Source organism: Corvus hawaiiensis, chromosome 9 (assembly GCF_020740725.1).
Source record: "Corvus hawaiiensis isolate bCorHaw1 chromosome 9, bCorHaw1.pri.cur, whole genome shotgun sequence".
NCBI lineage: Eukaryota > Metazoa > Chordata > Aves > Passeriformes > Corvidae > Corvus > Corvus hawaiiensis.
This window is the reverse complement of record NC_063221.1, coordinates 4,276,821-4,304,717: the sequence shown is the minus strand read 5'-3', so window position 1 is coordinate 4,304,717 and position 27,897 is coordinate 4,276,821. Positions and strand designations below refer to the sequence as shown.

At 43.1% G+C, this 27,897-nt stretch overlaps 1 protein-coding gene across 5 annotated transcripts in view; it reads left to right on the top strand.

The window, feature by feature from the left end:
* HMCN1 (hemicentin 1) overlaps positions 1 to 27,897 on the top strand; it is a 180,605-nt gene that overhangs the window by 47,051 nt on the left and 105,657 nt on the right. For all 5 annotated transcript variants that reach the window (XM_048312736.1, XM_048312737.1, XM_048312735.1 and 2 more), the window contains exons 7-14: positions 387 to 507; positions 993 to 1,256; positions 1,514 to 1,658; positions 12,824 to 12,945; positions 17,315 to 17,590; positions 25,801 to 25,942; positions 26,337 to 26,464; positions 27,153 to 27,266. In XM_048312736.1, coding sequence (XP_048168693.1) covers positions 387 to 507; positions 993 to 1,256; positions 1,514 to 1,658; positions 12,824 to 12,945; positions 17,315 to 17,590; positions 25,801 to 25,942; positions 26,337 to 26,464; positions 27,153 to 27,266 — 1,312 coding nt within the window. The remainder of the gene's footprint in view (positions 1 to 386; positions 508 to 992; positions 1,257 to 1,513; positions 1,659 to 12,823; positions 12,946 to 17,314; positions 17,591 to 25,800; positions 25,943 to 26,336; positions 26,465 to 27,152; positions 27,267 to 27,897) is intronic.

Sequence of the window (27,897 nt, the reverse complement as noted above, 5' to 3'; positions counted from 1 at the left end):
GCTGGGGAAGAGAAGCACTTTTAATGCATAGATTTTTCTGTTGAGTTCTGATTCACTCACCATTTTCTAGTAGAATTTGTAACAGTAAGGTCCTAACTGCCAGATCACTGCCTTTGCAGGCACTAGCACGTGGCAAGGAGTTGTTGATTTGTTGGTGTTGTGATTTACTTCCAGGACAAACTGGCTCTCTTTGCTGACACGACAATTTTAGGGCCCAGGACGTGTAAGCAAAGCTTTACTCAAGGTGCTTTTCCTTAGAACTTTAGCCATGAGGCTCCTCTATGTGCTGCTGTTAGCCATGCTGGAGTCTGTCCCTGAGCTCAGTGGCTGGCTCACACTCTGTGCGGTCCCTGCACTGCTGATTCCATGTGCTGGCTGTTTTGCAGACCTCGAGCAGCGGGAGGCACTCTGTGCGCATCACGGGGCTCAGCACCATCGACTTCCGAGCTGGCTTCTCCAGGAAGCCCACCTTAGACTTTAAAAAAGCATCCAGCAGGCCAGTGCAAGGTTTGTTTCCACTTTAGTCCATGTTAAATAGCTTCTAGCCTCCAAAATTGAGTACAGCTCTATGATGAGCTTTGTGGTAACTCTGGGGATGCTGTTGGTTGGTTCCTGGGGGGGCTTTGTATCTGTGTGACATAAATATAAATATTTTTAACTATGCTTCAAAATTGCAGTGCTGTTTCTGTTATTTTTGGAGCATCAGAAAAAGGCCTTAGCCCTGGGGCATGGTGAGGAGTTAATAAGGAAGCTGCTATTTCAGAAACACCTTTTGGAAATCAGTAATTTAAACTCTCCCCAGCTGGGTCTACTCACAGCTAATAAGCAGAACACAGCTCAGCACAATTTAGCCTTTCCCTACTCAGTAGGTAAGGGCTGGAGCTGAATGCTGCATTCATGGGGTAGTGAGCCATGCAGATGGAATTTAATCTTTCATGTTTTAATTATCTGTTTTCTTTAGCACTTAAAATAGTGTGGTTTTGTTTTTCTAGGGATTCCTACCTTCGTGCTGCTGAATACCACAGGGATCCTGCTTCCAGCTAGAGTAGACCGACTGGAACTTCTGAGTATTACAGGGGAACTCCTTAAGACCTTGCCTGTGAAATACTATCCTGATAGAAAGCCCTATGGACTATGGAATATTTCTGACTTCATTCCACCAGATGAAGCTTTTTTTGTTAAAATAACAGGCTATGACAAGGATGGTTATCTTTTTCAGAGAGTTTCAAGTGTTTCGTTTTCCAGTATTATTCCTGGTAAGAGACTTTAACTTGAATTGACTGTGCATTTGTCTCATCTGAATCAATTAAAATTGAGATCTTGTATGCTTTTGTAACTTATGCAAGTACTTCCTGTGCTGTTTCCTTCCAAAGTTCTGTCTCTAGTTCATGATGGTCAATACCTACTAAGTGGAGCTTTATCAGAAATTTAGCTTCCTTTTAATAAAAGGAAAGGATAAGATGTGTGTTAGTAGCTGTTAATATACTTTCTGGGGAATGTTTCCTTTCTTCAGATGCCCCCAAAGTTACAATGCCCATGAAGACTCCAGGATATTATTTACAGCCAGGCTCTGTTCCTTGCCATGTTGAAAGCCTTATACCTTTTACTCAGCGTTTTACTAAAGATGGCGTAAAACTGGGAGTAGATCAGTTCTTCAAGTAAGTAGTGACCTTTTTTCACAATGGTGCTTTATTTCCTGTTTATAGCTCATGATTTCTGTTATTATTTACTGCTATGTGCTGCCTACATCCTGCTACTTCCAGTCTGTTATTTTTGGTGCTATTCATAAGAGAGGCTGTATTTTATGGAGATATTGATACTATATATAGATATATCTATATGATATATTGAGGAGGGTGTACACTCTGTACATGTGATGGGATTTATAAGGTTCTGGCCAAAATTCCCCTCAGCTGTGTACTCTGAAATTATGACAAACTAAAAGTCTAGAAGGCAAATGGTTTTAATTTATGTTGTTAAAAATTACGCAAAATTGGTAACTAGCTTTGTTTATGAAATGCACCCCTCACTCTGGCCCCAGGGATACATAGAGGATGGGGCATACATTAATTTGTTTGATTTTTAATGCCTTTCCTGGATGCCCTAGAAGTATGTCCTATGACCTGCCCTAGAAACTTTCATCTTCAGAAAATCTCTCAAAATAGGAAAATTTATGTGGGATATACCAGACGGTTCTTCACATTTCTGTATAGAAAAAGAATTGTGTGCTCTTTCTGTGTAGGGTGAGAGAAGAATAATTTGAAAAAAGGTAAATTAGTTAAAATACTCATAAAGTGCCCCTTTTAATTCTGTTTGTCAAAATCAAAAGGGAAGTGTATACTAGTAAACAGTGTCAGCAGCCTCCTGTGCAGCCCAAAGCACCTCAGGAGCAGACTGAAGACTGAACTCTGCATTCCCCAGCAGGTACAGCATACCCAAGTGACTGCATCCTGCAGCTCCCTTGTGCACTGCTGGCAGTGTGAAGTGCTGCAGCTTTGGTGTGGTTTGGTTTTTAATGAGGTGCTGCTGAGACATTGTCAGCCCCAGCACAGCACCTACTTGGGCTGCTGTGTAATGTTTTCCATCCCTTAGGTATCAAACCCCACGCTTCTCCTTGTTCTTCACACATCCAGCACCGCTGATTCGGCTGCATTTTTCTTTTTCCTGTTACAGAGCAGATGAATGAACTCATCATCCAAGTTAATTTAACAAAACACGTCTCAAGCCAGATATTGTTGGTCACAGTTAAATAGGATCTAATTCAGCTTGGCTTGTTTGCCTCTTATTTGTAGTGAAGTTCCAGGCAGGGTTTGTCCAGCTTAGTAGTTCAGTGCAGGTTTGAGCTCTAGTATTCCTCTGCATTGAATGAGTTTTGTTTTGGTGTTGAGATGTCTTTACTCAACTGTTTTAATATTTATTTCAAAACCTAAATGGTTTACGAGTTGAATATCATATTTCTATTGTGACAGTTGTCTATGTGAAAATACCCTTAGAATACTACAGGTTCGGGGTTCCTGAGGAGGAGAGACTTTGAAATTCAAATATTGTTTTTACTTTGGTTCCAGAGGTACTATCAGCTGCAATAATAATTCCTAATTTTAAAAGAGTAACATGTTAGGAAAAAGAAATTTTTGTAGAATGGTAACAGCTTTTTTCCTACCTTTCTGCATCCTATAGTAGTGTAGTAAGAAAATTTGGATTTTGCTTAATATCCCAGTGCATTTTTGACCAGTCTGATACAGCAGGACAAGAGAAGTAGTTGAGCACCTCATTCCAGTGGGGAATCAGTGGGAATGGAGCACTAAAGTGTCTTTACAATCCATTCTGTACTATAAATAGCTGATCTCACCAGTCCTGCAGGGATTAGAATTAGCAAAAGTAAGACATAAAATTCTGACAAGAAAGGCAATTCCTGTAGTTAATCAAAATAACAATTATGATAATTTAAAAAATGATTCATAATCCACTGATGTTTGTGGTTGGTATTCAAGTCCAGTAAACCATGCAGAATATATCCCTCCAAACCATGTGCTAAAAAGTGAAGTTATAGGTTTCATTTCTCCCTGTGAGCCACAGTGAGGTGCTGGTGAGTTCCCAGCTGGTTCTTGAGTGGGGTGGTGGGGAGTGTCCAGGAGGTGAGGTCAGATACAACCCGAGCACCACCGTGAGGTCTGCAGTAACTGAGAACCAGGGGGTCATCTGGGCTTTGGAGTTTCAATGATTATAGTTCCCCAGGTGCCCAGACAAAGAGCTCAATCAGCAGATTGCATATGCAGTAGAATGAATTTGGTAGGTAATGGTGGTGCTGGAAGGTGCTGAGTTATCCCATGACACGTGCTGTGACTTGTGTGCAGTTACACCTCCTTACCCAGTGCCCACATGTGCAGCAGATGCCCCAAGCTGTGTGTTAGTCCTTGCTGCCAGTGTTGGTTTGATTTTTAAATTTTTTTTTTGATAGCCCGCCACAGGTCTTTGTTTTGCCGAGCTGTTCCACCCCTGGACATGTTTCCCTTTGTGCTTCTGTTCTCAAGGCTTCCATGTTTGACATCTGGTGTATAGCATGAGTCAAGAAGGAAGCAGAACAGGATTCCCTAACCTCAGTTTTAACATACTTTCCATGAAATAGTGTGGCTGTTGTCAGGGCAGACATAAAAGCCACACTAGTCATAATCCATAGTCGAAAGGTAGAAAGATTCTTTATTTTCTCTACTGCTATTCTTATACCTCTTCACAATGGCTGTGGCCTAATTTAAGATTGGCTGCTTAGCAAACAATGACAAGGCTGTCTAACAAACAGTGACCATTCAGACCATAAAACAATCAGCTATACAAGCAAAAGTATAGTTGCTACATATTATCCACAAGTTCTTTCTTGTACACTCTCAATGTCCCATAACAAGAACATCCTCCCCTCGTGTCCAGAACATCTTCTCTCATTGATTATCTTCTTGGCCTTCTCTGTGGGTTTTACTGAAGCTGCAGAATTTCACTGTAATATTCTCACGGGTAAATTCTGACTGGTTTCAGGTCTGACTCTGTGAGACTGTCAGTCTGGCTGTCAATCTCCTCAGATCCCCCTCTTTGTTTTTGTATTACAAAGGCAGTGGTTATTGACTTTTGCAGGGCCCTTTGCAAAAAAGGCAAATAGACATGGCACCATGAGCAGGATGCAAAAAAATAACCAATAGGATCAGGTATCAGATTTTGAGCAGATTTTTGACCCATCTTGCAATTTGCCAATTGCCAAACAAACTATTGAGCCAATCAGATTCTGATTCTTCACGCAATTTTGACACACTTGTTTGTAATTCCTTAATGTGGGCATGAATAGATTTTGAATGATCAGACAAATTCATACAACACATTTCATCAAAATCTTCACATCTATGTCCATGTGCTAGCAACAGAGTATCAATAGCAGCTCTATTTTGCAGTGTAGCGTGCCTTACTGAACCAACATCTGTTAATAATCCGGCTAAAGCAAGCGAAGTGGCGTTAGTTTGCCAAGCTAACCAACATCCTAACTTGTTTAACAGTCCCAATGCTTTAGCAGCTGTTACATGTGGAGAAAGGAAGGAAACAGCCCATCGAGTACCTGATGGCCAAAATTTGGTGGTGTCATCACAATCAGGGGCAAACGCATGGATTCTACGTTTTCCCCTCTGTGGTGTATGCTATAAAATCATAGATGTGTTAGGTGTTAACAGTGAGAATCATCCTAAGCTGCAAGGACCTCCCTTGATGTGTGATGGAATCACAGCCCATGTTCAGTCTCCGCAAATAAAAATCACCCCTGGTGGCAAAGCTAGAGGAACAGTAGTAGAGTGTGAAATATGTGGTGAACTATAATTGCACCAGGCACTTTAATTTGCAAATATGGGTTGGTGAGGAGAAACATCCCATACTTTGGACTGATCAGAGTAATTAAACTTAACACAAAGGCCTATTTTCACAGATCCTAAAAGCTCTATTTCTTGCAGCTCAAGAATTGCACGGGGAAGGTATGAAACCCATTGATCCCAAGCATCAGCGTGATTGCGTGATTGTAAAAGCTTGCTAACTGTCCTAGGCTTTGGCCAGTCATCTATCGGCAAGCCAACAAGGCAGGTAGGAGAAGGATTGTCAGGAGTAGCAGTGGCTAAGCACAGAGTATCTTGCCCCGTCGCATTGGCTAGGGTAACCCACACATTGGTTCTCGGCTGACTAACAGGCCAAGCAGAAATAGCAGGCACTAAGCTCAGCAAAACTGACAAGTACCATATTGGCACCTGCATTTTTCTGTTATTCATTGCCATTTGCACTCCAGTACATCTCAATGCAAGCCAATACCCCTTGATCACAAGGATATACAGTGCGATTCAGTCCTCCTTGGTCACCTGTGCTAGACGCTTTCTCTGGTCAGAGGTAGCTCGAACTATGCTGCCAAGGTCATCCCTGTGTTGCTGTTATCCTCAGGATTTGGCCGAACAGGCGGTGGGATATTCTGCCGCAAATCAGGACGCACACACCTTGCTGGCACCCACCGTGGTCCAGTATCTGTGGAAACACAAGCGTATCCACGTCCCCAAGTGACAAGGTCCCAGGGGCCTTCCCACTGGCTGGTAAGCAAATTCCTTACCCATATTTTAGCTCGAGGCAAATGTGTTTCACTGGTGCACTGCAAGGAATAAAACTGATTTAAAATTGAGGGATTGTTTGAATGAGCCAGTATGGTCAAGTGATTTATGGTATATAGAGCTTTCAAAAGTCTGGACTGTGGGGTTTCCCCTTGCATTCTCCCTTTTTGTTTTTCTAAAACAGTTTTAAGTGTGTGATGAGCACGTTCAACGGCAGCCTGACCAGTGGGAGAATGAGGAATACCAAATTTCTGAGAGATGCCTCACAGACAAAAAATTCCTAACTTTGAGAGGCTTAGGCTGGCCCATTGTCAGTTTTCACACAGGCAGGTATGCCTAAAGCAGCCAAGGCTTGCTGCCAGTGCAAAATTACATCATGGGCCTTTTCTCCAGCATGGGCAGAAGCCCATATAACAGAAGAAAGGGTGTCAATGGATACATGTACATATTTAAAACGACCAAAATCTGAAATGTGTGTAACAACAGTCTGCCAAAGCTGTAGGGCCAAAAGACCACAGGGATTTACTCCAAAGGGTAAAGGTCCATTAGAGTTATGACAATCTGGGCAAGCACTAACAATAGCACGAGCTTCTGTAGGTGTTAGCGAAAACTGTTTACGCAATGTGTGCGCATTTTGATGAAAAAAGGCATGAGATGCTTTAGCCTGGGCTAGTTTATCTGTCTGAGGGACTGCCCAAACAGGATTAGCTAATGCATCAGCATGAGCATTACCTTCTGCAAGAAATCCTGGTAGGTTTGTATGGCTTTTAATACGCAAAACATAAAAAGGATACATGCGTTGCAAAACAGCTGTCCATAAAGCCTTTAACAAAAGAAACAAATCAGCATTATTAACTTCTTTTAAAAGGCAACAATTTACTTGTTGTACAACATCTGCAACATAAGCTGAGTCAACAATTAGGTTAAAAGGGTCATTAAAATGATGAAAGGCCACAGTAAGTGCTTTTAATTCAACCAATTTTGCGGATCCAGTACCCTGACTCTGCAAAGTCTGCCATCCCTCCTCATTTTTCCAGGTGACAATTGCTGTTCCTGTTTTTCCTGACCCATCTACAGGAGTACGACTTAATTTAGGTTTTGCTGATAATGGGGTAGTATTCAGTGATTGTAGTAACTTATGAGTGGGAAAATGGTAATCAATTTGTTCTGTGCAGCTCTGCAGCGCGTTCTGCAGTGCAGAACTATTGGCCAAGGACCACTCAAAATAATCTTGCTGAATAGGAATAGTAAATTCAGCAGGATCTTTGGCAGCAATTTGCAGGCATCGGTGTCTACACTTAATAATTACTTAGTTAATAATCAATTCAAAAATTGTAGTGACTGTTTTTTAGGTTTGTGAGATAAAAACATCCATTTTAGAATACGCAATGGGTCAGGGGACCAATGATCAGACCATTGTGCAATAATATCTGTTGGATGAAATTCTGGAATTACAACAAAAACAACGATATCAATGTCAGGGTCCACACGGTACACATGGTGATTGGAAATAGTTTGTTGCACCTTATCTAAGGCTTGTTGAGCTTCAGGGATAATCTTGGTGAGTTTAAATCTGAGTCTCCGGCTAATATATTAAACAGAGGAGAAAGCTGTGCAGTGGTGAGTCTTAAATAGGGACACAGCCAATTAATGGTTCCTAACAATTTCTGTGCATCATTTAGAGCATGCGCTGTAGTGTCAAATTGAGCAGTTTGAGGGCATATGGTACGTTCAGGTATTTTTAATCCCAAATATTTGCAGGGTGCTTCTGTTTGGATTTTTTCAGGTGCAATCTGCAATCCATATTTGTATAGAGCCTTTAAAAGCTCTGGCTGTATGTTTTGCAAATCCTGTTTGCAAGGAGATGCTATCAATATGTCATCCATATAGTGATAGCAATAACTGTTAGGGAATTGTTCTCTAATAGGCGATAGAGCTTGGGCCACATACATTTGACAAATAGTTGGACTGTTTTTCATACCTTGTGGTAAAACTTTCCATTGATATCATTTTACAGGTGCAGCACTGTTAACAGCTGGTACTGAAAATGCAAATTTTGGTCTATCATCAGGATGTAAGGGAATCGTAAAGAAGCAATCTTTCAAATCAACAACTAAAATGTCCCATGTTGCAGGAATCATAGTAGGAGATGGCATGCCTGGTTGCAGTGCACCCATACTTTCCATGACTGCATTAATGCGTCTCAGATCATGCACCAATCTCCATTTGCCTGATTTCTTTTGAATCACTAATACAGGAGTATTCCAAGGGCTGACAGATTGCTCTATGTGCCCTTGCGATACCTGCTCATCAACTAAATTTTTCGGGGTGGCGAGTTTCTGTTGTGTTAGAGGCCACTGTCCTTGCTGCACGTGATGGTCAGTTAACCATCGTAGAGGTGTTACTGGCTGGCAACCGCCCTTCTGCACAATGACCCCTATTAAAAATTGGTGCCAATTGCAACTCTCCAAGTGGCTAAAACATCACGTCCCCATAAATTTAGAGGCTCAGCAGTCGCATGTGGGCCAACTGTAGCAAACTGGTTGTCTGGACTTTTTATGAGCACAAAATATGTACTTAAATAACTTTGTGTCATTCCCCCAAGACCCGCAATTGAATTTCCCACTGCAGTGACCGGCCAGGAGTTTGGCCAGTCGTGATGTGAAATCACTGTGACATCTGCTCCCATATCAATCAACCCTTTGCTCTTAACAGTCTGTGGCTGTGGCCCCTTCAGTGTTAGCTCGCAAATCAGTTGTGGTCTCTGCTCGGAAAGTTGTTGAGTCCAAAAAACCTGAGGCATGCCGGTAGAACCAAAGCCTTGGTCTCCTCTCTCTTTAAGTCCGGTCCTGGGAACACAAGACTTGAAAGGTACAAGTTGAGCAATTCGAGTATGAGCAGGTATGACTGCAGAAGGAGTGGGTGTAGAAACCATTGCACATATTTGTCCTGTAAAGTCTGCATCAATTACTCCTGGATGCACAAAAATCCTTTGCAAAGTAGCACTGGATCTTCCTATTAGCAAAGCACCTAAATTTTGTCTTACAGGGCCATGTGCATCTAAAGGCACTTCATGAACTGCAGGAGAGTCTATGATTACTGTGTCAGCGGTGCAACCATCCATCCCTGCTGAGCCTTTTGTTCCGCCAGCAAGCTTGTCACATAAACCTGTGCTGGGCTCAGCGGTTCTTGGGGAAGCATTTATGTTTGAACACGCTGTCCCCTCACATTCAGTCAGCAGTTTCCCTGATTTTTGAGAGGCTGCCCATTGGCTTGGAAACGGGATCTACATTGTTTTGCATAATGTCCTGGTTTAGCACATTGATTCCACAGAACTGCTCTCGGAGCTACTTTGTTATTGGCAACTTTGTTAGTTGCTCTGGAGGACAGAGTTCTGTGAGTGCACTGAGATTTAAAATGACCAGGCTGTCCACAGCTGTAGCAGTTATGTGCCATTTTAATAGCTTCAGCAACAGCTGTAGTAACAGACTCAGCATAGCCATTTGATGTTGTGCAGTCCCTATTTTTGTACATGCATTAATCATATCATGCAATGAGGGCTTTTTCATAGGTACCAAATCAATAGCTTTCCTACATTCCTCATTTGCATTTTCTTGTGCCATTTGCAAAATCAAAGCTTCTTTTACGTCTGCATCTACTATTTGTTTTTCTATCACATCCTGAAGGCAGTCTAAATGGCTATAAAAGTCTCATTAGGGCTGTTTGATAGTTGTGTAGCTTTTCCCAGGAGCTGACATGCTCGCTATTTTAAACAGAGCCTGCAAAGCATGATCATGGGATTGCGCTAGGATCAAAGGATGCAGGCGAGCCTGCAGCTGAGGCTCGTCCAAGGGGTGCAACCCCATTAATTGAGGCAAACCTGCACCAAACGAAGGATCAGCCATTGGCAATTGCGTATTATTTAGAGCAGTCTCCTTACAAAAAGCTCTCCACTCAGTCTCAAACACAGTATACTGAACTGGCATGCAAAGCACTCTAGCAATCTGCTTTAAATCACAGGGAGTTAACTCTTCACTTGTTATGAATTTCAGCATTTTTGTCACAGCAAGTTGGCGTAGCTCAGATAATACTTGCCAGTTAAATGGAACGTGCTGATCAGGAGCTTGACCCCTGCCTCTGATAACCGGGAAAGCAGAAATTACAGTCTTGTGGCTCTTTTGACTCTGGTGATTGCTTAATGATCTTAAGTTTTTTTGTGGCTTCAAAATTTTTATGAGACAAAGCTGTGAGCCTGATATCTCTCCAAACAGCAGCAGGATCTCACATGCCCTGAGTTTCAGATAAGGGTTGCAAAGTTAAGGTATGTCTATAAAGCAAGCTATCATTTTGAACCCCTGGCACAGATTCCTTTGCGCCTTGTACAAAAGGATTAGTAGCAGCAGACAGCGGAGGTGCAGCAGCAGGCAGTGGGGGTGCTGATGGCACGCTCTCATTTTCACCTTTTTCATCACTGTCACCCCTGCTGGCTGGTGGTAAAGGTAGATCAAAGGGGTTTGTAGGGACAGGGGGGAGAAGTGGAGTGAGAAACAGGATCCGAGAAGAGAGGAGGCAAAGCCCGCCACGGCTTGGGTATTGGAAACAATACAGGTCTTTCTTCACCAGCCTGTGCCCTGCCACCCCCTCCCACTGCAGTGTTTCCAGTCCCACCAGCATTATCTGTGTTTGTTCCCTCTGCCAGGGCAGCTGCAGTGTCTTGCTCTTTTTTCAGTTCTTTCAAAGTGTCTAAAACTAACCTCCATGTCATCATAAATTCTTTAACAGTATCATCTCCTCTGGAAGCAAGGTCAAGAATATGCCATCCTACTGCTTCCCAAGTTCGGATACTGGAAGTGTTGACACGTGTCATCTCAATCCCTTGACTTTTGCACCAAAGTAGCAGTCTTTGCAATATCAGCTTATCGTATTTTACGCCATGTCGTTTTAACATTGACATCCATATATTAATTATTGAATTTTCCTCCTGGGATGTATTTGCTCCCATTTTGTTATCAATGGGCTCACCTTTAAAAGGTTGCTCGCTCTCTCCTCGCTACTCTTCTTCCCGTCTCCCCTGTTCTCCGCACAGGCTACCTGCCCTCCAGGCAGGCTCTTTGAATCATGTCTTGGGGTCACCACATGTGGCTGTAGTCGAGGCAGACATAAAAGCCACACTGGTCGTAATCCATAGTCAAAAGGTAGAAAGATTTTTTTAATTTTCTCTACTGCTATTCTTATACCTCTTCACAATGGCTGTGGCCTAATTTAAGATTGGCTGCTTAGAAAACAATGACAAAGCTGTCTAACAAACAATGACCATTCAGACCATAAAACAATCAGCTATACAAGCAAAAGTATAGTTGCTACATATTATCCACAAGTTCTTTCTTGTACGCTCTCAATGTCCCATAACAAGAACATCCTCCTTTTGTGTCCAGAACATCTTCTCTTATTGATTATCTTCTTGGCCTTCTCTGTGGGTTTTACTGAAGCTGCAGAATTTCACTGTAATATTCTCACGGGTAAATTCTGACTGGTTTCAGGTCTGACTCTGTGAGACTGTCAGTCTGGCTGTCAATCTCATCAATAGAGGAGTTTCTCACTCGTCGTTTGGAAGAAACACCACCTTATTCTTTAGTGCTGGCAGTTTCTGCCATGTTCGTGTGCCAGCATTGCACTGGGAAGTGTTATAGATTTGATGCATGAGATACTAGGTTATCTAGAGTAAGTATGAAGTAAGAGGGAACAAGTAGGAAGCCATTTAAGGTCACCGTACACTGTTTTCATTTGTTGTGGGGTTGGATTGTCTGTCTCATGGGTGCTACAGCGTTGAACTGCCATGCATATTCCAAGTCTCTTTTTCCTTCTGTATCCTTTAAGGGCTGATAAATCAATCTATTCAGACAAACAAAGGGGTCATTAATGTAGTGTTTTCCTGTAATGTGGCAATGACTTGCCAAAGCTCTCACAGATATTTTGGTGCTTATCAGTTTTGTTTATGTGCCATAGCAACAGGCCATGGGGAGCACTGGGACACTGCAGAACCACTGGTTTGCTCATTTATGTTGTCCTCTGTGTGTCTGTAGCACCAGGAATTTATAAAATGTGGTTTTGAATCACGAGAAACTGAGAATGTTTGTTTTGAAGCACGCGTAACCAGCCTATGTAGCTACACTTTTATTTCCTTCTTGCTTTCACATTGTGTGTGATACTAACATGGTGTCACTGCCCAGCAGCCTTGGCCTTGCTGGGATCTAGAGAAAACCTGTGGTGGTTCTCCGGATTCCTGTGAGTTTGGGAAGCTCAGGTGGGAGGACGAGCCCTTGTTGCCTTTGCTGCTAAGAGCCATGGGTTTGGTACCACATATTGGCTCTGCACAGAAACTTGCTGGTTTCAAGGAATGTGTCTTCCCAGGTGGTAAATACAACAGAGCACAAGCAGCTGAGGGAATGACAGCAAATACACTGCCTTTGGGTATTGTGTGACAACTGTTGGCTTGTTAAAGGTTTATTTTATGATGTGCAAGTGGGACATTCTGCAAAATCTTATGAGAAAGTATCATCCATAAAGTGACATCCAGTTTGATTCAGCAGAGGGTTTGTCTTGCCTCTTAATGATTGTGATACTCTCCTGTGTCTGCAGTCAGGAAACGAAGCAGGTGTAGCTCTTGGTGCCTTGAGGGATTCAATGAGTGCCCTTTTCTCCTGCAGAGAATCATCCAGCATGAGCTGGGACATTGCCCAGGTGTCCGTGTCCGACGAGGGCTTTTACGAGTGCATGGCCACCAGCACCGCGGGGACGGGACGCGCGCAGACATTCCTCGATGTGTCAGGTGGGTCCCAGCCGCCCTTCTGGGGCGAATTACTTGGGCTCAAACACTTGAGACAGCACTTGGGGCCAATAAAATACCTTCCCACTTTTAAGTGTATTTTTAATTACTGTGTTTTTTCCTCACTCATGTCCACAAGTGAGCTGAGGTTTATTCAACAAACCTGTTTTAAATATCAGTGTTGGTTTGGTTTTAGTTCCTGCTATCAGTTGGACGTGCAGAATAGGTCTGACCTGTAGAATCCGAAACGTAAATCTCAGATTTCAATTGTTCTCATTTTTATTTCAGTTGGTAGCAATTATATGTTGGCTTGATTGCATGTATGTGTTATCAGATAGACAAGGAAGTACAAAAATGGTACTCAAATTTCTGCTTTTTTACAATACAAAACTCAGTAAATTGTTAGAAATCTCATCTCTTACCTTGAATTTCTTAAAAGTAGTGACAAAGGTGAGGAAGTAAAATGAATGAGGTAAAAATAGGGCTAATCACAAAGATAATTTTGAGTAAACAGTAGGCTTATTTCTGTCTGTGGGTGGGTGGATGAAACCCCTGCCCATACTACAGCAAGTTTTGTCACTTAATTTTTCATAGTTGCAATGCAACCAGAGTGGGAGGGGAAAAATAATTTCTGGTTTGTAACAAAGATCCATTCTGTACAGCCTTGTGTTGGTGTTGATCAGATATGAGTCTCGGAGCAAGTGAAAGCTGTTGCTGGTGAGCTGGAGAAACACTGGAGCAGTTAATTTTCTGTGACAGGAAGGATGGGAGAACTCAAAACATTTTCAACTCAGGGTTTCATGTAAGGGCTTGAAATTGAAGTTGTCTTGCCTCTTATCTCCTGCAGTGGCTACTCCAGGTAAATTAACCTGGATTATGAATCACAGAATCACAAAACAATTTGGGCTGGAAGGACCTTTGGAAGTCATCTAGTCCAACTCACAGCTCAAAGAGAATTAGCTTCCAAGCTTGATTATGTTTTTCAGGAGCTTGTCCAATCAATTTTTGAATGTCCCCAAGGGTGGAGATTTCACAAGTTCATGGGCAGCCTTCAGTGCTTAACTACCCCCACTAGGAAAATATTTTGTATGTCTGGTCAGAATTTCCCCTGCTGCATGTTATGAACCAGGACTCTCATCCTTTTTTTTTTTTTTCTTTCCTCTCCCGTGCCCTGAGAAGACTCTAATTGTGTATTCCCTAAAACAGCCCTCTCAGTAGCTGAAGAGAGTGGCTCAATAATCCTTCACCTTCCCTTTTCCAGGCAAAGATGTTCCTTTCATTGCACTATGAGCAAATTCAAAGAAACCAGTGTGAGATCATTAATTTTATGCAAGGCAAAGTTTGTAGAGAAAGAGCCCTCTTGGACCAAGGGGTGAATTTGAGGAGAGCAACATCCTTTTATTCACACAAAGTAGTGAGTAGAACTGAACAGTAGCATCTGGGTTTACCCAAGTCCTGGTTCTAGAGCACTGATTTATATTTTGGCCACAAAAATCTTTTAAGCAGAAAGGATATTCCCAGATGCTTGTTCCAAACCATGGCTTGGAGGGCAAGCAGTTGTGGGCATAAACATTCTCAGTCTGGAAGTTGCAACCATTCTCCTCACCAAAGAGACACCTGAAAGAGAATCCTGACCTTTTTCTTGTGATGTTGGTAGCACTTGAAAGTCAAGAGTAATAAGGGGGAAAACTCCCATATCCTCTCACTTACAGAGCATGAGAGATGGCCTGGGACTGAGTCACTGTGTAAACATGACAATTTGTTCTGTTCAGAGCCCTGCAGAGGATTAATGGGAGGGAGATGCTTTGAAATCCTTGTGTACAAATATTTGCAAGAAAATTACTTGAAATTTCTTCTTGAAGCAAAGTAAACAATCTTTTCAAGTGTTCTTGGTTTACCCAGCTGACAGACAGTATATCACAGATAATCCATTCTGGCAACTGCTGTGTGAAAGATGTTGGAGCTGTGCCAACATTTTCTGATTTCACAGAAAGCAAACACTTGAGTTTGTCTTTGTTTTATTCCTATTAAATCTTTAAAATGTCAAATGGATCGTTAGCTTGTGCAACACCCTAACTGAAGGGCCAGTAAAGTGCTGGGAGATGGCTGAGTGTGAACACTGCTATGGGCAGAGGCTGGGGTAGTCCAAAACTTGTGTTGTCCCACTAGACTGGCAGTCAAAAGATCCGGTCCTGTACTGGCCTCATCTCTGTCTTTCCTGAGTTTAGATAACATATTTGGTGATAAGCCTGTGGAAAGCATTAGAATATTTGTTGTTTCTCCCAAACACCCCAAACCTAAAAGTACAGGGGAGAAACTCCATTCAGTAAGCAAGTGTAGCTTTCCCTGACTCCTCTGCATGGGTTAAAGTCCGTGGATTTGGCAATGGGGGCGATTGCTGTTGGGACTGTGTTTGCAGGGAGGCAGAGCTGCACACCCAGCACACAGTGCTGTGCAGGGATCCAGCATGGAGCTTGTGAACCTCATCTGAGACCTCCCAGGAGACCTTGGGGAGGAGGATTTATGGCTGGTTCTGAGCTTAGGAGTAACTTTAACCCTTAATAAATACAGATTTTTCTATTCACTGTTATCCTTGCTTTTCTTAGGATAGCTGTGTTTTAGTGTGTACTGATGAAGATTTGGTCTTGCTCTTACAGCTGTCTCATTTCTGCACAATCATCCTTCTCAAAGTATTATGGAATTTCTTTGTTCAAGAACCAGTCTGGGGAAAACCAAATGGAATATGTATGATATTTTTAATAGGAATGCATAAAGTCATACATAATTTATTTTCTTTCTTGAAATGTTGCCTCCTTGATCTGTAATATCCCAAGGAGGAGCAGGATGATTGCTGCTATTTTAAGCATCTGTGGTTTCAAAGTTTAATTTCAGTAGAAAATTATTGCATCTGCTTTCTTCTGGGAGCATGGTAGAAGTGTACAGATGGGTCGGGTGGAAAGCAGATAACAACAGATACTGGGAGTTACAACATAAAATATGTACAGGAAAAGATAATGAAATTCCCAGAGATTTGAGTGGAAGTGAGAATTGAAGGATGTTGTACATAGCTGCTGTCTGGAGCAGCTCCAGCCTAGGAGTTCCTCCTGCCTGGCTGCCAGAGCTCATCCCATGTACCCAGGGACACCTGGTGTGCAGTAGCGCAGGAGTGCCCGAGGTCGCTGTGGGCTCCAGGGCTGGGACCCCAGGCCCCCCAGCAGCTGGGGCTACTGGCCTGGGGTTCCCAAACCCCTGGTCTGACTCCAGCAGCTGGCACCCAGTCCTCTCCCACCAGTCCCCCAGTAGCTGGCACTTAGTATTTGCAGGGATACAGAGAAGGGACAGGGGCTGAGGTTATCCAGAAAGACTTAAAGAAGGGATTTACTAATGAGAGAGGACAAACTCTGCTGATCGGGCCGGGGCTGAGGCAGACAAGGCACTTGACTGGTGGTGCTTTACAGGGGACAGGCCCCTTTTATGCCCCTTCCTGCCTATTCCTCTCTTGTCTCCTCTCTGATTCACTTCCCTGCATATTCCTTCATGAGTTTGCCAGCTGCCCCTCACCCCCACCAAGGTTTGTGTCCTTACCAGCTGCACAGTCCAGGTTAGCCCCTCTGTGCAGTGGTGCTGGTAACTTTTGGTGCCCTTCAGTCAGCATGAGGAGGAGTGGCTGTTGGCATTGTGTCTGCTGTCTGTCTGCCAGGGCTGTTTGCATACTGTGTTTATTACCTCCCCTTTTCTTATCCTATTTCATGAGGTCCTTAAATAAGAGCACAGATCTCCTTCCACATTTTCTTTCAGAATCCATCATGAAAAGAACTCACTAATGGTGTTAACTTGGTTCCATTGTTGCTGCTAGAAGAAATTCCTACGAACATGTTTTTTTCCATATACGACCTGTCAAAATCCAGTGCATAGCTCAGATGCCACCAGGTGGAGTCACACCTGGGGCAGAGATCAGACTCAGAGGTCTGTGACACTGATCCCTTGTTGGCTGTGCTCAAAGAACACAGAGCTGCCTCTTTTCATACAGGGTGTGATTTTTCATCCTACAGGATGTGGTAGTTTGGATCTAGACCAGGTGTGTCCATTTGATATCAGCTCCTGGCAGGTAGGTCAGCATCAGAGAATGAGGCTGCTGCCCTGGGTTCTGTTTATGGCTTCAGAAAGGGAAATGAAACCAAATATTAAACCTGAATTATTAAATAACTCAATTCATTAAATTTAATATTTAACCCCTAAACTATTAGATAAATAATTAAAGTATTGCCAATGTTGTTGTTCTGTAGTGTGCCTAACGTTGTTTATCAGGAATGCACAGATGCTGCAAGGTTGCCAAATGTGTGTCTGATGCCTTTGTTCTCGGCTGCCGCAGAGCCCCCGCCCGTGCTGCAGGTGCCCGCTAACGTGACAGCGGTGCCCGGGTCCGGGGCGGTGCTGAGCTGCCTGGTGCTGAGCACGGGGCGCTACAACCTGTCCTGGCAGCGGCACGGGCACGACGCGCACCTGCAGGACCCGCTGCGGCTCCGGCTCCTGGCCAACCTGTCCCTGGAGGTGAGGCCAGCCCGGCTGTCGGACGCGGGCAGCTACATCTGCACCGCCGCCAACGAGGGCGGATCTGCCACGGCTTCTGTCTTCCTCACCGTGCAAGGTAATGACCGGACACCGTGCCCGCGGCTCGTGTTGGGAACAGGCTGCCCACGGCCTTGGACAGGCCCATGCCTGAAAGTGTCCAAGCCTGGACGAGGTTTGGAGCAACCTGGGACAGTGGAAGGTGTCCCAGCCCATGGCAGGGGGTGGAACGAGAGGGGCTTTAGTGTCCGTTCCCACCAAAACCGTTGTGTGATTTCATGAAAAATCAGTCAGGACTAAAAAAGACAGCAGGAGTGAGACCAAACAAATCTAGGTCTGGGCTGTTGCTGCATACCAGGAACAAATGAAAAAAAAAAAAAAAAAAGTATAAATGCAGTAATTGGTATTGGAGCAAATACTTTCAAAATTTTGAAGTGCTGCAGGATTTTTTTTTCCTATTTGCCTTGATTGTATGTAGGTTTGAACCTTGGGTCTTTGCTGCCTGTCTATGGGTGAGGAGAGACAGAGCTCAAAAAACCTGTAGAAAGAAAATTATTCTGTCACTTGTAGGTGATTCCAACAGATTTCTGCTCGTGATGCTGCTGGGTTATGTTCTGTGCAGAGGGGGTACCTTCATTAATTCAGCAACTTTGCTGCTCTAATTCTAGTACTTTAGTTAGTTGATCAAAAACTTAGAATTATGGGAAAAAGAGATACTGAATGGAATAAGCTTGACCTAAAGTGCTCCAAAACAGAGGTTGAAAGTGGAGTTATAATGCTTATTAATGGGATGTAGTTTTGCCTGTATTGGTTACCAAGGTGGAACACATAGGTGTGGAAGCAGTTGTTTAGGACCCAGTACAAAATACAGCAGAAGGAAGTGGTTTTTCAAAATCTGTTTGAATTACCTTTAGATTGCTGCAGCAGAGTTATAACTTGATTTCTAATTAACTTAGATTTCTCCAACTTAAATTTTTAACAAAGCTGAAAGGAAAGAAGTAATGAAAAAACCTCAACCACCATGCATTTGGAAAACCTAGTTTTGAATTGTACAGAATTTTTCCATCAAGACACTCATTCAAGCATGTCAAGGGCATCAAGAGAAGTGCCTCTCTCCCTTGTTCATCTCTTCCCGGGATTTAGATTTTCTTCCCTAATGTCTGTAGCTCATCTGGGAGCTTTAACACAATGACCAAATTGCTTCTGGTGGTTTTTACCTAGTAAAGCTAAAGAAGTTTTACTGTTGCCACAGCAGAATATTGAGTTTCAAATCACTTATATATGTAGAGTGATTATATAAAATAGTTGGAAATTACATTTTGGCTGGTCCTGGTAGTGCTAACAGCTTTCAAACATGTCTGAGAGAACCCTCTTAGGCAGTTCAGACAGCCTTAGCTGAGAGTCTGATTTGAGTGTTCTTTATTTCTTGTGAAGGATGCTTAGAACAGAATAAATAGGTGGGAAACACTAAGCTGCAGCTGATTTCAGCTTTCTGCAGTAGTGCCTGTCTCTTTTTGTTTGGAAAAAGTAACCTACTGCCAGCCTCCCCAATGGCTGCATGCAGGAGCTGAATGGTATCTGAAGGGTTTGCAAGCACTGTTACTTGTGATCATTTTAATTTACCCAGACAAAATGATTTCCATCAGATTTCTGGGAATACTCAGTGTGTGATTGTCATGTACAACTTGCAGTGCTTGTTAGGGCCTGGAGTAGTTTTCAAAAAACAGTTTTTATTTGACAGCAAAGAGTAAAGGGTGGCCAGATGAAAGAGCTAAAGCTTTATGGGCTTGTCATTATTAACATGCTGAAGAGGGAAATTTGAAGTCTTGTTAATTGATGGAGATGAGTCCGTGCTTTGTGTAGTTGTAAGTAATTCAGAACGTCAAGTTAAATTTGTCCTGAAGCCCTTTATTATTGTTGGACCAGCTCCATGGAGATCTCTGAATTTTGGATCGTAAGAGAATAAACACTGCTTTCATCCCCGTTTTCTCTTGGTGGGGGGAGTTAAGGCAGAGAACAAATGCTGGTGGCTCTAAAAATAACCCAGCATCTGCTTTCCCTGCTGAAGTGGGTTGTAGTAAACCCTTGTTTTGAAAGCGTTGGGTTTGATGCTGCTGTTTCTGAAAGGGAGCATTCATGCGACTCCTGTGCCAGCAGCTGTGCAAATACAGCCTGGAACCTTTGTGGGGCTGACTTTGTGCCCCAGCTGTGTGCTCTGTGCTCAGGAGAACACACTGTCCCCAGCCACTCACTGCTCCCCATGACAGGGACACAGGTGGGGCATGGCCCCGTGTGAAACCTGGGCCTCTCTATGGGCAGGGGTACTGCCCAGAGCACTCTGGAAGGTCCTGCAAGACTGTTTGATAAATCCCAAGGAGTATTGATGCTCATTGAGTGCTAGGACTAACTCAAAGTATGTGCTCAATTTGGAGTTGCGAAATAGTGGCTACGTAGTGTGAGTTGCTCAAGTTCATCCCATCAGATTGGTCTTTTATGGAAACATAAATGAATTTATGAGGGGATTCCTTGCTTTTTCAGGTGCCTAGAGGAGTATGTTGCAGCTGTGTGAGGCTGGAGATGGGCCAGGAGTGTGAAACATTGGTGATCCTATGTATTTTTCGATATGTTTCTCACTGATGACTGAAATTCCATGAACATTGAAACCTTTTCTTTCTGGTTTTGTTACAGCCTTGTAGGTGGAATATGAGTTTTCTATTTGCATATTTGTTAGGTTCAATTAATATGGCATATTGTGGTAGCTTGATGTTTTGTTTGTGGTGTTTTCATTTAAATATATCAGTAATATTGATTTGGGGGGGAAATGTAGGAATTTGGGCTTTTTTTTTTTAATTGAAACAGTGTGCATGCTGAGGAGATCAATTTGCGGTGGCTTTTTTTTGTTTCCTTCCCCTCCACGAATTTCAACTACACCATTAAACCCCAGAAATTTGGGTGATGCTAAATGTGGTTTTATGGTACTCGTGGTTTTTCATGTGTTCTGGTGTAAGAGCAGACAAGGAAGGGATTATCTTGATTATTGCAACTTTCTTTTCCCTCTTCAACACAGCTGTGTAACGGGGGGAGACTTTCCAGCTGTGGCTTGTGTTTAGGTTGGGATTAGTAGAGATGTTTTGAGTTACTAATCTGGCCACCTGATGAATTCCATTATTGGGTTAAGAAGCAGTGAAGTCAGCAACCTGCTCAGGTGTATCTCTTTAGCTGAATGCATAGATGGAATAAAGTCATACCTGCTGTAGTTACTGTTTTGTCCACACCATGGATGTGGTGGGTTTCCTTCACCTTATTATTTAAAAATGTTCAAGTGCCTGTCTGGTATCACCATCACAGCTGAAAGACATTCTCAGCACTTGCTCGCAGGGAGCACTGTTAAACAATGCAGTGTCCAGCCACACCTGCAGGAAATAAGCAGATTTATTATGTGTTCCACCTGGCCACGTGAGGAATCAAGTGTCTGTTTGCCTTTGGGCATTGAAGACTTGTCATTGCTGTAGTAAGAGTTGTGCAAGTGCTGTTTGGCCAAGCCAAGGGGTGACAGTAGTGCTGTCCTGCTCTCTGAACAGCTGCCTTAGGTGTGCAGTGGGGGAAAGTGGGTCCCTGTGCTGCCTGGGGGGGGGGAGGGCATTCACCTGAGGGACTGCTGGGGGCACTTCCCAGTGCCCAGAACTTGAATACACTTGAAAATAAAAAAATAGCCCAGGAGACAGCATGTGTGACTTGGCTCGACAAAGCAGTGCTGATACTCAGGTACCTCCCAGGCAGGAGCAGAAACCAGGTCTGTTTTCAGAAACAGTGGGGCTTTCAGCATCAATGTACTAATATCTGGAAGAATTCCAGGGAAGAGACTGCCCAGGTGGATGAATTACCTCCTTGGCATAATTCTGAATTTTTTCTGCTCTTTTCTCTGAAAAGATACAATACAGAAATAAATATCCTGGTCTTTCAGATCTCTCTCTAACTGATGGTGTGAATATTGTTCACTTAGATCTGTGGATGCACGCTGTGATAATGGACAGAGAGGAACTGATTATACTGCTCTGCAGTCTTTAAACACTGAGAAAATGGGGAAGGGAATAAAACTGAATATTATTGCTTCCGTTGCTACTTCAGATTTAAAGTTAATTAAATGCAAGGTGTCTATGCTAAAGAATGACAAGCAGTTCAGGGTCTTTTGTGCTTCTTTCTAGGCCGTTCTTTGGAGCTATCTGAGGCTTGGAGCAACCTGGTCTAGTGGAAGGTGTGCCTGCACATGGCAAGGGGTAGAGTAAACGATCTTTAAGGTCCCTTCCAACCCAAACCATTCTGGGATTCTGTGATTCTGTTTCTTTACTTGCAGCATGTGGGTGCCCCTCTGCAGCGTACCAGGACAGGGGATGCTGCAGGACAGCACACTCTGCGCCTTGGCAGGGTTGAGAGGGGATTGGGAAGGGGATCACTGGGAATTTGGTAGCTAAGTAAGGCAACTGCCAAGTGAATAAGGCAAAATCATGTGTGAAGATGATATTACTTTTTAATTAGGTTCACTTAGTTGATGCCAAAAGAACAGATGAATGTGACTGGCTGATTGATGCTGAAGGCTTCTTTCTGTTTATCCCTCTTGAATGTTTTTATCTGTCTTTATGCTGTACAGCTCTGGTCTCAGCTTGCTGTCTAAACAGGAACCTTTGTCACAGCTTTTCTGTTTGTGCAATTTTTCTTCTGCACTTCTTTCATTTGGCTTGTGAATAAAAGCATAAAATTGAATTGAGTATTAATTCATCGAATCCTAGAATGGACCATAAAGCCCATCTCATTCCATGGGCAGGGACACCTTCCACTATCCCAGGTTGCTCCAAGCCTGTCCAGCCTGGCTTTGGACACTTCTGGGGATCCAGGGGCAGCCACAGCTTCTCTGGGCAACCTGTGCCAGGGCCTTCCCACCCTCCCAGGGAACAATTCCTTCCCAATATCCCATCCATCCCTGCCCTCTTGCAGTGGGAAGCCACGCCCCTTGTCCTGTCCCTCCAAGCCCTTGTCCCCAGTCCCACTCCAGCTCTCCTGGGAGCCTCTTTAGGCTCTGGAAGGGGGTGTGAGGTCTCCCTGGACCCTTCTCTTGTCCAGGTGAACATCCCCAGCTCTCCCTGCCTGGCTCCAGAGCAGAGGGGATCCAGCCCTGGGAGCAGCTCTGGGGCCTCATCTGGGCCCTCTCCAGCAGCTCCACATCCTTCTGATGTTGGAGGCCCAGAGCAGGAGGCAGCTCTGCAGGTGGGGTCTCTTGAGAAGCTTTACACACAATCTGTGTTGTTTAACATGTTTCATTCTGCAGCCTTGAATGAGATGGGCACTGTAAGGAGCTTGTGCTTCTCCTTTCATCTACGAATCTTCACCTCTGAGATACAGAGAACAAGGCAAAGGAAATTAAATGAAGAAAGAAAGTGTGCCTGCCTGGTTCCTGGTGTTTGGGCGAGAAAACAAGATGATTAATTGGTGGCAAATGGGGCCTCACTGATTTTAGTCAATATCTTGATTATTACAGCTGTGTATATTGACTTTTTTCTAATAATTTTATTACAAATACAACACAAATTAAAATTTCTTTCATCTTCTGCTCACCTGATAATATTGTACAAAATACTGGCATGGATGGTGGTGTGTTGCCAAAGCATGATGTGTAGTTGCCATCAGAGCCAGTTTCCTAATCCCAACAGGAGAGGAGAGCTTTCTGTGACCAGAGCATGCAGAATACCCCCAGCATCTCTTGGCAGGATTTCAAATGAAATAAAAACAGCTGAGCCAGCGACTTTTCAGGACCCTGCAGTTTTTATTAAATTTAGAAGTGAATAACTAATGACCTTGGGGAAGATTAATGGGCATAGATTTAAGAAATTAAATGATAAGGCATTATCTGTATTTGTGTTTATGATTTTGCAACTGTGTGCGAAGTGGCTGCAGTTCATTACTGAGTTCCTTCCTTCCTTGGCAGTGTAGCGTACACTCTTACTGGTCCAGAAACCCCTTATAAGCTCACATGTTTAGTTAATGCCAGAAAACAGAGGCCTCCCATCCTGGCAATCACCTTTCTGCTCCCCTGAGCTCCCCAGGTGCCACAATGCAGCAAAGAGTCCTCCAAACATTGTATTTCTTTGCAAAGTAGAGGGTTTATGTGCTTAATAGTGGCATGCAGGTAAGTTTGCATGAGACAGTACCAGCTGTGAATTAGTCACAAAGCTCTAACACAAAATGTGGTGCAGCTAAGTTCGGGACTTGTATTCTGATGGTACAACTGCATTTCAGGACTAATATTTTCCATTGGAGCCTCGGTCTCCTGTTGAGCAAGATGTACTGCGGAACAGATCCTTCCATAGTCACAGTGTTTGTGATTCCCTACCTTGCAGCTGCAATGTGGTGCAATTAGTCCCTATCAGCAAGTGAGGCTGGATCTGCAGAGGCACAGACATGTTGGGGCAGCAGAGTGGCTCAGCTGAAAATGCCCACAGACTTGCCAACCTGTATTTCACAAACTTGCACTGCTTCTGATACACCTTTCCCTGTAAGAGGGGAAAAGATTTCCTGCTGTCCTTTTCTGTGGTCTTAATTTGGTGTTTGAACATTTGAAAAACCATTTAATAACTTATTATTTCACCTTCTATCAGTCACTAATCCTCCTCTCTGTGCTGAGATCATGGGGAAGAAGATTGTTTTCCAAGATTTGTGTTTTAATGCCATTTGCTTGAAACCTGCTGCCTGAACCCCACATTGTCTCTGCCCTGCAAGAAGGGAGAATTTCCCTTGGCTCTCTCCTAGGAGCAGCACAGTCTTCTGCAGGGAGATTCTCTTTCCAGGCCAGAACACTGTGGTTTTTATTGAGCAGCTTTTTAATCAAATGGTGTTGCAACACAGGATTTGGACAGTGTTATCTTCCTCCCAGCAATGATAAGGAAAAGAGCATGGTATTAATTCTTCCAGAAAGGGCTGTGTGGTGGTGTTGTGTTCCCATATATGACACCCTGAACTGGAAAGGCTGATGCTGTTCACCTGGACACTGTGTAGCATGACCCTCACCTTGTCCTGGATGGGTTACACCACACATAAGTAGGTGCTGTGTGCTGGCTCTTACACTGCTCGTTAGCAGCCACTGAAACATGTCCAGTGTCACCTGGGCCAGTGGGATGGGGTAATTCCTACCGGAGCCAAGAAAAAAGGGCTGTGCAGAGCAGCCTGAGATGTGAGGTACCTCTGCGTTCCATGTGTTCAGTCTCTTGGACTCTCACGAATGGGAGAGCTGGGCTTAGGCTTTTGTCCTGTGGTTTCTCCAGGACTGAGTAGGCACAGAGGAATTTGTATCAATACAGAGAGTGGGGAGCAAAAGGCAAAGCTCCAAAGATGAAGATTGCTAGTGCTCATTTTGTAGCAGCTTGTTTCACGTCTCAGCTTTATCTGTGGGTGTGGATCTTCTTGTCACTGTAAGACAAAAGTCATACATACCATAAAAAGTGTCTCTTGCCAAAGTGAACTGCTTTGGTGGTCATTTTTAATTGAGGGAATCTGTCTAAGGATTATGGAATCATGGAGTGGTTTATGCTGGAGACACCTTAAAGCCCATCCTGTCCCACCCCCTGCTATGGACAGGGACACCTTCCACTATCCCAGGTTACTCCAAGCCCCATCCAACCTGGCCTTGGACGCTTCCAGGGATGGGGAGTCCCTAGCCTTTCTGAGTTAAAAATGAATGGATTCTGTTGAGTTCACCGTTTACTTTTCTAGTGAAAACACCCCTAAAATCCATAACATCCTTTGCAATTGTTAACACTGCACCACATCTGTCTGCACACAGAGTGTGACTTTCATTCTTATCCCTCAGGTTGCATTCTGACAATTGACCTACCTGAAGGTTTGCGGGCTTTAGTGTCCAGCGGTCTGAATAAATTTCGTAGAATCACAGAGTGGTGTGTGTTGGAAGGGACCTTAAAGCTCATTTTGTTCTGCCCCCTGCCATGGGCAGGGACACTTTCCAGGTTGCTCATTGTCTAGTATTTGTCAAAATTGGCTCTGTTGCTGCTTTTTTAACCCCATCTCAGGTAGGCCAATACCTGAATCCTGACCTAATGCCTGTTATAAAGGTGGTTTATTCTGAGATTTGGTTGACTGTGCCAGTGGAAACAAGCGGGCTCTCACCTTCATTGGGTTGCTTTCTCACCATGGAGCTATTTGAAAATGAGAATGAAGTGCTTGTTGTAAGCTCTGTTTTCTAGCAAGACATTTTTAATTGCTGTTTTTAATTTCTTTTGTTAGAACCCCCGAGGCTTGTCATTTCACCTGAGAACCAGACTTTTAGAGAAGGCTCTGAAGTGTCCATCAGGTGTTCTGCCACGGGGCACCCAAAGCCAACAGTTGTATGGACACACAATGATATGTTTATCACTGGCTCCAGCAGGTGGGACTTGGAGTTGTCTCCATTTATTTTAATGTCATATGTGAAAAATAAGGTTTGAATAGTGCTAAAATATTCTACTACTTCCACAGGAGTCTGTGAGTTTTTTAAACAGTACTTCAGTCTTTACTTTCATAAGTCTTTAAGTGCAATTACCTCATCTCTAACAGAGAAACACTTTAGCTTTCTTCTCCAGGATTTTTTACAAGATTAATTTATGTACTTTTCACAAAATGTAGTGCTAGATAAAATAGTACTAATAGTGTTTATCGTGAGGAAAAAACCCCCAGAAACACCTATTTATAAACCATCTGCTTGTGCTGCTATGCGTGCTTGGAGTGTGGATACAACCATTGCTCTTTCTAATAATTTTGGATGATCCCTTGTGTGTTCCCAGGTACAGAATGACCCCAGAAGGCACCTTAATCATAAGAAAGGCAATTCCCAAAGATGCAGGAGTTTATGGCTGTTTGGCAAGTAACTCAGCTGGGACAGAGAAACAGACATCCACGCTCACATACATCGGTAAGTGAGAAAAACAATATACTGAAATTAAAAAAATAAACTAATTCATCATCAGGGAAGAGGAGCTGTTAAAATGAGTAGAACTCTGCAGAACATACTGGTAGAAATTTCAAAAACCTCAGAAGAGATATTGAACAGCTCACAGATGTTTTTGTTTTTTGTTTTCTGTTCAAACCTGAGTAGTATTGTTAGATGCTCTCTGGAGCTTGATGTTCTTTCTGAAAAGATTTTTAGGTTAAAAAACCTTTTTAGGTTAAAAAAAAACCCCAAAATTGGGTCTTACTGTGGTGTAGACCACAGTAAAAGTGGGTCTTTGGAAAAGAAATTGTGTTTCTATATCAAAATACTATGTTAAAATATTGATAGAGAGTATTGAACTGTTTTATGACCAACATCTGGCTGGAGGAGGAGAATGACTCTTCATGTTTGTACTTCCTACATGGTGAAACGTTTCTGATTTTGTCCTTCTATTTCCTGTCCATTCTGCATATGATTCAGGTGCTCTGGACCGGACTTTATTTTTCCTTGTTTCCCAGTATTTATCTTTCACTTTTAAGTCTGTTTGACTTTTAATGCAAACATTCTTCCATATAACAAGAGAAAATTAGGGTCTTTCATGGTTTATATCTTAAAAGTGATCTATGCTTTGGGCGAAGAGCTCATTTTTTTCTGTCCTGTTTCTTTTTAGAGGGCCCAGCATTGACCGTAGTTCAGAGTGAAATTCTGGTTGGTCTTGGAGACACGACTGTTATGGAGTGTAAAACAACTGGAATCCCAACCCCCCAAGTGACATGGTTTAAAGGTGTGCTCATTGCTTGGTGATTGAGTCGTTTATTTAGCAGCAATATTTAGAACAATTATCTGGAAGTGACTTCATTTCTCTCAAGAGCTTTATGTTGTATTCAACCAGTGACAGACCCGTGAAATTTTCTAAATCTAGAAGAAATGGCATTGACCTCTAGTGCATTCACTATTTAAAAATGGTGAATTAACACACTGTAGCATAATTAATAATAATAGTAAAAGCAAGCTGAGCCTCCTGCCTATGTAAATAAAGTTTGTTCTTCTGTCAGAAAAAGTTCACCTTTATGCTACAGAAATCACAAAACATTTTTCTCTAGCCTTTTTTGTCCTGTTTTCATGTAGCCTCTAATTAGGGAAGGAGAAATACAGCCTGACACACTGCCCTAATGCTGATCTCTGTCCAGAGGTACTTGGGTTTGTGTTTGCCCTGTGGAACCAATAAATAAAAAAGGATACATTTAATGCAGTAATGAATTTTTCCTTTCAGTTGAGTGGGAGTCAGAATTCTCATCTGCTGAATTCATAGAGCTATGTTGTGAACTAACTCAAACTTGGACACTGTTTTGTTGGGATAATTTTGATAAATATAGGTATTTATCATACTTGATGTAAACAGTTATATTGCCTTT